Source organism: Berghia stephanieae, chromosome 12 (assembly GCF_034508935.2).
Source record: "Berghia stephanieae isolate SIO BIC M18660-M18661 chromosome 12, UCSD_Bste_1.3, whole genome shotgun sequence".
In the NCBI taxonomy this organism is placed as follows: Eukaryota; Metazoa; Mollusca; class Gastropoda; order Nudibranchia; family Aeolidiidae; genus Berghia; species Berghia stephanieae.
The window spans coordinates 38,825,879-38,835,878 of NC_088371.1; the positions used below are offsets into that span (position 1 = coordinate 38,825,879).

General features: G+C 36.2%; 1 protein-coding gene across 3 annotated transcripts in view; it reads left to right on the plus strand.

The window, feature by feature from the left end:
* The window catches only part of LOC144957744 (uncharacterized), a 7,574-nt gene extending 5,319 nt beyond the window's left edge, over nt 1–2,255 (plus strand). For all 3 annotated transcript variants that reach the window (XM_078889141.1, XM_078889140.1, XM_078889142.1), the window contains exon 3: nt 1–2,255. This exon is cut by the window's left edge and continues 2,080 nt beyond it. In XM_078889141.1, coding sequence (XP_078745267.1) covers nt 1–628 — 628 coding nt within the window. In that variant the 3' untranslated portion in view covers nt 629–2,255.
* Nucleotides 2,256–10,000: the final 7,745 nt, after the last annotated feature.

Sequence of the window (10,000 nt, forward strand, 5' to 3'; positions counted from 1 at the left end):
AACTACTATTGACTTCAATACAACATCTACAGAGCCAAATACTGTTGAATTGAATACAACATCTACCGAGCCCACTACTAAGGTTCTCAATACAACATCTACAGAACCAACTACTGTTGTTGTCAATACAACGTCTACCGATGCAACTACTGTTGATGTCAATACAACATCTACTGATCAAAGTACTATAGATTTCAATACAATATCTACAGAGCTAACTGCTGTTGTTGTCAATACAACATCTACCGATGCAACTACTGTGGAAGTCAATAAAACATCTCCTGATCAAACATCTATTGATTTGAATACAACATCCACAGAGCCAAGTACTGTTGTTGTCAATACAACGTCTACCGATCCCACTACTGTTGTTGTCAATACAACGTCTACCGATGCAACTACTGTTGAAGTCAATAAAACATCTCCTGATCAAACAACTATTGATTTGAATACAACATCCACAGAGCCAAGTACTGTTGTTGTCAACAAACGTCTACCGATCCAAATACTGTTGAAGTCAATAAAACATCTACAGAGCCAACTACTGTTGTTGTCAAAACAACATCTACAGAGCCAACTACTGTTGAAGTCAATAAAACATCTCCTGATCAAACAACTATTGATTTGAATACAACATCCACAGAGCCAAGTACTGTTGTTGTCAATACAACGTCTACCGATCCAAATACTGTTGATGTCAATACAACATCTACAGAGCCAACTACAGTTGATGTCAATACAACATCTACTAATCAAACTACTATAGATTTCAATGCAACATCTACAGGGCTAACTGCTGTTGATGTAAATACAACATCTACAGAGCCAACTACTATTGACTTCAATGCAACATCTACAGAGCCAAATACTGTTGAATTGAATACAACATCTACCGAGCCAACTACTAAGGTTCTCAATACAACATCTACAGAGCCAACCACAGTTGATGTCAATACAACATATACTGATCAACCTACAATAGATTTCAATACAACATCTACAGAGCCAACTACTGTTGATGTCAATGCAAAATCTACTGATCAAACTACTATTGATTTCAATACAACATCTACAGAGCCAACTGCTGTTGATGCCAATACAACATCTACTGATAAAACTACTGCTGATGTCAATACAACATCTACAGAGCCAACTACTAAGGTTCTCAATACAACATCTACTGATCAAACTACTATTGACTTAAACACAACATCTACAGAGCCAACTACTACTGCTTTCAATACAACATCCACAGACCCAATTACCGTTGTTGTCAATACAACATCTACTGATCAAACTACTTTTGATTTCAATACAAAATCTACAGAACCAACTACTGTTGATATCAATACACCATCTGCAGAGCCAACCACAGTTGATGTCAATACAACATATACTGATCAACCTACAATAGATTTCAATGCAACATCTACAGAGCCAACTACTGTTGATGTAAATACAACATCTACTGATCAAACTACTGTTGCTGTAAATACAACATCTACAGACCCAACTACTGCTGATGTCAATACAACATCTACTAATCAAAATACTGTTGATGTCAATACAACATCTACAGAGCCAACTACCGTTGAGGTCAATACAACATCTACTGATCAACCTACCATTGATTTCAATGCAACATCTACAGAGCCAAATACTGTTGATTTGAATACAACATCTACCGAGCCAACTACTAATGTTCTCAATACAACATCTACTGATCAAACTAATATTGACTTGAATACAACATCTACTGAGTCAACTACAGTTGATGTCAATACAACATCTACAGAGCCAACAACAGTTGATGTCAATACAACATCTACAGAGCCAACAACAGTTGATGTCAATACAACATTTACGGATCAACCTTATATAGATTTCAATGCAACATCTACAGAGCCAACTACTGTTGATGCCAATACAACATCTACCGAGCCAACTACTATTGACTTAAACACAACATCTACAGAACCAACTACTGTTGATGCCAATTCAACATCTACAGATCAAACTACTATTGATTTCAATACGAAATCTACAGAGCCAACTACTGTTGATGTCAATACAACATCTACAGATCCAACTACTGTTTATGACAATACAACATCTACCGAGCCAACTACTGTTGATTTCAATACAACATCTACTGATCCAACTGCTGTTGATGTCAATACAACATCTACCGAGCCAACTACTGTTGATGTCAATACAACATCTACTTATCACACAACTATTGAATTCAATAAAAAGGCTACAAACCCAACTGCTGTTGATGTCAATACAACATCTCCTGTTCAAACTAATATTGACTTCAATACAACAACTACAGAGCCAACTACTATTGATGTAAATACAACATCTACTGATAAAGCTACTATTTATTTCACAACAACATCAACCGAGCTAACTATTGTTGATGTCAATACAACATCTACAGAGACAACAACTGTTGATATCAATACAACATCTACTGATCAAACTACTATTGACTTAAACACAACATCTACTGATCAAACTACAGTTGATGTCAATACAACATCTACTGATCAAACTACTATTGTTTTCAATGCAACATCTACTGATCAAACTACGTTTTCTTTCAATAGAACATCTATAGAACCAACTACTTTTGCTTTCAATATAACATCTACTGATCAAACTACTACTGCTTTCAATACAACATCCACAGAACCAAGTACTGTTGTTGTCAATACAACATCTACCCATCCAAGTACTGTTGATGTCAATACAACATCTACTGATCAATCGCCTATCGATTTCAATAGAACATCTACAGAGCCAACTACTGTTGATTTTAATACAACAACTACAGATGCAACTACAGTTGATGCCAATACAACATCTACAGAGCCCATACTGTTGATGCCAATACAACATCTACTGATCAATTGCCTATCGATTTCAATAGAACATCTACAGAGTCAACTACTGTTGATGTCAATACGACATTTACTGATCAACCTACTAAAGATGCCAATACAACATCTACTGATCAATCTCCTGTCGATTTCAATAGAACATCTACAGAGCCAACTACTGTTGATTTCAATACAACAACTACAGATGCAACTACAGTTGATGCCAATACAACATCTACAGAGCCAACTACTGCTGATGCCAATACAACATCTACTGATCAATCGCCTATCGATTTCAATAGAACATCTACAGAGCCAGCTACCATTGATGTCAATACGACATTGATTGATCAACTTACTATAGATGCCAATACAACATCTACTGATCAATCTCCTATCGATTTCAATAGAACATCTACAGAGCCAACTACTGTTGATTTCAATACAACAACTACAGATGCAACTACAGTTGATGCCAATACAACATCTACTGATCAAACTACTGTTGATGCCAATACAACATCTACTGATCAAACTACTATTGATTTCAATACAACATCTACAGAGCCAACTACTGTTGATTTCAATACAACATCTACTGATCGAACTACTATTGACTTCAATGCACCATCTACAGAGCCAAATACTGTTGATGTCAATACAACATCTACTGATCAAACTACTATTGTTTTCAATGCAACATCTACTGATCAAACTACTTTTGCTTTCAATACAACATCTATAGAACCAACTACTGTTGTTGTCAATACAACATCTACTGATCAAACTCCAATTGATTTCAATACAACATCTACCGAGCGAACTACTGTTGATGTCACTACAACATCTACAGAGCCAACTACTGTTGATGTCAATACAACATCTACTGATCAAACTACTTTTTCTTTCAATACAACATCTACAGAGCCAACTACTGTTGATGTCAATACAACATCTACTTATCAAGCTACTATTGAATTTAATACAACATCCACTGAGTCAACTACAGTTGATGTCAATAAAACATCTACTGATCAAACTACTATTGTTTTCAATGCAACATCTACTGAGCAAACTACTATTGACTTCAATACAACATCTACAGAACCAACTACTGTTGTTGTCAATACAACACCTACTGATCAAACTACTATTGATTTCAATACAACATCTACAGAGTCAACTACTATTGCTTTCAATACAACATCTACTGATCAAACTACTTTTGCTTTCAATACAACATCTACAGAGCCAACTACTGTTGATTTCAATACAACATCTACAGAGCCAACTACAGTTGATTTCAATACAACATCTACTGATCAAACTAATATCGACTTTAATACAACATCTACACCGCCAGCTACAGTTGTTGTCAATACAACATCTACTGATCAAAGTACTATTGATGTCAATACAACATCTGCAGAGCCAACTACTACTGCCTTCAATACAACATCTACAGAGCCAACTACTACTGCCTTCAATACAACATCTACAGAGCCAACTACTACTGCCTTCAATACAACATCTACAGAGCCAACTACTATTGCTTTCAATACAACATCTACAGACCCAAGCACTGTTGATGTCAATACAACATCTACTGATCAAACTACTTTTGCTTTCAATACAACATCTACCGAGCCAACTACTGTTGATTTCAATACAACATCTACTGATCAAACTACTTTTGCTTTCAATACAACATCTACAGAGCCAACTACAGTTGATTTCAATACAACATCTACAGAGCCAACTACTGTTGATGTCAATACAACATCTACCGAGCCAACTACTGTTGATGTCAATACAACATCTACTGATCAAACTACTTTTGCTTTCAATACAACATCTACAGAACCAACTACTGTTGATGTCAATACAACATCTACTGATCAAACTACTATTGATTTCAATACAACATCTACAGAGCCAACTACAGTTGATGTCAATACAACATCTACTGATCAAACTACTATTGATTTCAATACAACATCTACAGAGCCAACTACTGTTGATGCCAATACAACATCTACTGATCAAACTACTGTTGATGCCAATACAACATCTACTGATCAAACTACAGTTGATTTCAATACAACATCTACTGATCAAACTACTATTGATTTCAATACAACATCTCCAGAGCCAGCTATTGTTGATGTCAATACAACATCTACAGAGCCAACTACCGTTGATGTCGATACAACATCTACTAATCAACATACCATTGATTTCAATACAACATCTACCGTGCCAACTACTGTTGATTTCAATACAACATCTACTGATCAAACTATTATTGACTTCAATACAACATCTACAGATCCAACTACTCTTGATGTCAATACAGAATTTACTGATCAACCTACTATATATTTCAATACAACATCTACAGAACCAACTACTGTTGATGTCAATACAACATCTACTGATCAAACTACTATTGACTTCAATACAACATCTACAGAGCCAACTACTGTTGATTTCAATACAAAATCTACTGATCAAACTACTATTGACTTGAATACAACATCTACAGAGCCAACTACTATTGCCTTCAATAAAACATCTACTGATCAAACTACTTTTGCTTTCAATACAACATCTACAGAACCAACTACTGTTGATGTCAATACAACATCTACAGAGCTAACTACTGTTGATTTCCATACAACATATACTGATCAAACTAATATCGACTTTAATACAACATCTACACCGCCAACTACAGTTGATGCCAATGCAACATCTACTGATGAAACTACTGCTGATGTCAATACAACATCTACAGAGCCAACTACTACTGCCTTCAATACAACATCTACAGAGCCAACTACTACTGCCTTCAATACAACATCTACAGAGCCAACTACTACTGCCTTCAATACAACATCTACAGAGCCAACTACTATTGCCTTCAATACAACATTTACAGAGCCAACTACTACTGCTTTCAATACAACATCTACAGAGCCAACTACTGTTGATGTCAATACAACATTTACTGATCAAACTACTCGTGATTTCAATACAACATCTACAGAACCAGCTACCATTGATGTCAATACAACATCTACTGATCAAACTACTTTTGCTTTCAATACAACATCTACAGAACCAACTACTGTTGATGTCAATACAACATCTACTGATCAAACTCCAATTGATGTCAATACAACATCTACCGAGCAAACTACTATTGATCTCAATACAACATCTACTGTTCAAATTACTATTGATTTCAATACAACATCTACAGAGCCAACTACTGTTGATGTCAATACAACATCTACAGAGCCAGCTACCATTGATGTCAATACAACATCTACTGATCAACATACCATTGATTTCAATACAACATCTACCGTGCCAACTACTGTTGATTTCAATACAACATCTACTGATCAAACTATTATTGACTTCAATACAACATCTACAGATCCAACTACTCTTGATGTCAATACAAAATTTACTGATCAACCTACTATATATTTCAATACATCTGTTGATGTCAATACAACATCTACAGAGCCAACTACTGTTCATAGCAATACAACATCAACAGACCCAACTACTGTTGATGTCAACACAACAACTCCTGATCAACCTACTATTGATTTCAATACACCATCTACAGACCCAACTACTGTGGATGTCAATACAACATCTACTGATAAAACTACCATTGACTCCAATACAACATCTACTGATCAAACTACTATTGTTGTCAATGCAACATCTACTGATCAAACTACTTTTGCTTTCAATACAACATCTACAGGGCCAACTACTCTTGATGTCACAACAAAATCTACAGAAGCAAGTTCGCTTGATGTCAATACAACGTTTACAGGGTCAACTACTCAATATTTCAATGCAACATCTACAATCCCGACTACCGCAGGGGACACTATATCATATACAAAACCAACTACTAATCGTGTCAATACAACTGCTTTTGATGTTAGTAGAATATCTACGGAGCAAACGACTTTAAATATTGACACATCTCCAGAATCCACAGCTTTAGATAGCAACACAACGTCGTCAAGAGTAACATCTTCTCAAACAGTCCCAAGTACATCTCTAGAGACCTCTACTCAGACCATACTTGTAACACCTGAAGTCACCTCCTCCGTCTTGCCCCATCGTCCAGACACTTCCACATCTCCTATAAATACAAACACTGTTACAGGTATGTGTCCATTATATTATTATTAGTTAAAAATTACTCTTATGCTAATATAATGTATTTTGTATTTACTTGAGAAAGGCCAAAGGCCGAAACGTCGTCTATTTTGTGTTGTTAATTCATGAGTCAGATTTACTCCCTTTATCTTAATCTCTAATTCTTTCCTTACCGACCATTAAATAGATTTTCCCGAAAACGTCATGTCCATCCAACATAAAAAATTGACTTTTTAAAACTTCATCCCAGAAGGAATAACAGGAAAACAAGTAGTACAACACAGCATTGAGTTCTAATTACTATAACCAAAAAAAAAACTCTTCAAATTTGTTGATGTGCTAAAGAAATCTTAATGAGAAAAATGTTGGTTGCATCGTAACGAATTGACAATTTTCCTGTAGTTGGTATGGAGATGGTTAAGATTCCAATAGTAATCCTAAACTGCTTGAAGATGTGGACTGTACAAAGTTACAAAATGATGATCAAGAATGAATAGAGACATAACCAGTAGATTTTTGACCAATCAAAACATGGAATTTGTGACACACCCTCACACGTGTTCGGACAAACATAGTTGGTTGTTTATAAACAGTAACGTGAATGGAATCGACCCCTCTCTGATCATTGTTATTGCTTTCATACCGCCAAAATGGTGACTAGTTATCACATTATTTTCTTGATCAGATTATAAACGTTGAGGTTTACACATAATTTTCTGTGTTGGTTCTATTGATCAAGCGGTAAAACAGTGAGTATTTTACTTAAACACAAACCATCAATAGTAAAACATATGTAGTTTGCTGTGTCTACCAATCACTGCCATTGTTTACATTATGACGATTGTCCGAGAGGCGAGGTTATCTACCGGTCTATCCTGGCATAGAGAAATAATTTTGTGCCCGTCTGGATTGTAATGTTTCTGTTGATTGTGCTATTGTCTAAAGAATGGTTTTGAGCCCAAAACGTTCCGTGTTTGGTAGTTTGTTCTTTATTGAAGATGTCATACAATCGTGTTTGTCCATCACTTTGTACAGATCCCAACTTCTAGCAACATAGTGGCACTATTTCTAAAAAGAATACTGGGTAATGTAAATGTTGCTGCTCGAAGCTCGAAGAAGTAAATAACAATGTGAAATTGAATGTAAGCTTCAATTAAATATACGAAAACAGATAAAAATGGACGTTTTAGGTTTCCCCTTTATCAACAAAACAGGATGAATGAAACACTACAGAAGAATGAGATAGTGTGGTAGTGTTTTTGTTTTTGTTTATTCACCTTAACAACGCCACTACCACATTACCTCATTCGTCTGTAGTGTTTCAATCATCCTGTTTTGTTGATAAAGGGAAAACCCAAAATGTCAATTTTATCTATTTTCGTATATGTGACCCTTCGTCTCAAAACGGTATTAAGTCGGGTTGGTTAAGATGTTGAAAATTGAATTTATAGCCAGAAATATCAGACTTGTGTTGAGTTTGTATGTTTTATTGAGGAGAATGGATACCGTATTTTAGGGTTATAATGCCAGCAATTTATGTTTTATGACCAGTTTAACATAAAATTCGGAATTTTTATCTAGCGCAATATCCACTAAACGTGCTCAATGCGCTTTACAAGGGGGCCCTGACCAACAGCAACACGTAACTACTACACGTATAGAACAGAGACATGACGCTTGTAATAACTAACGTTAGGCAGGTGATATTACAATTTTCCCCACAGAGACAACGCTGTTAACGGCGAGCCAAGTACTCATTTTACACCTTCGTACGGTGAGAGAATGTGAATAAAGTGCCTTTTCCAAGAACGCAACTATGCGCCGAGCGAGGCTCGAACCCAAGACCTTTCGATCCGAAAGCGAGTGTCATACCACAAGACCACATAGTAGCCGCACAACAATGAGACTATAACAATATGTGTTATCAGACTTTCAAAAAAGTAGACTTCGAGCTCAGCCCAGCCCCAAATCATCTGTCTTATGTTTTGCCCGTAAATTGGATTCAGTAGTCTGATGTCACGCCGCCCGGCAACGGCGGCCATCTTGATTCTAAACAAAGAAAATCATTACTTTTTATTCTTCAAGCTGGCTAAAACTTTTCATATGTCTTGTGATCAGAATGTGTAATAGTCAAAACATGATCAAATTTATGTGTTTTTTTCCCTCTGGATACGCTTTTATGCTCGCCGGAGAAATATTTTATAATGGCGTCCGCCATTGTTCCTATAGTTTAGAGCCAGTTGCTAAGTTACCATGCGTCATTACGAGGGAAGTGACGTTACGACTGTTGAAGAGTATTAAAACAAGTAGTGAACACTTCACTGTCATTTTTCAAATCACCACAGTTGTATTAAGATAGAATGAAGTTGACGTCACTCAATTCTTTGTTATCGCTTTTTATGCCATCCGCGTTTCTGAGTAATTCTCACAAAACTGTATTTACCAGACTATAAACGTTCAAGGTTACTCATAGTTTTGTGTGTTGGCCCGTTATAGATAGTATGCGCTTAGCTAAGGAGTTCACAACATTGCCATCCGGAAATATAACGGACCAACACGCAAAACTGTGCAACATTGAACGTAAATGGTCTGGTTAATACAGTTTAGTGAGAATTACACATAAATGCGGATGGCAAAATATAACAACAAAGGCTTGAGTGAGGTCATCTTTGTTCTATCTATACTTCCGAATGGCAAAGTTGTGAGCTTCTTAGCTAAGTGCATACTATCTATAGAGTCCACCGATATCAATTCCATCTAATATTGCTTTCAGTCAACCCCGAGGCGTCACCGTGTCAGAAATTGGAATCCTTAGGCCGATGCCCTGGCTCCTGTGAGGAAATACAGAGGAAACCAATTTGTAGGTAAGAATATTTCTTAGCCAAGAAACTGCCATACTCTCGAAAAACACGTATTTAAAA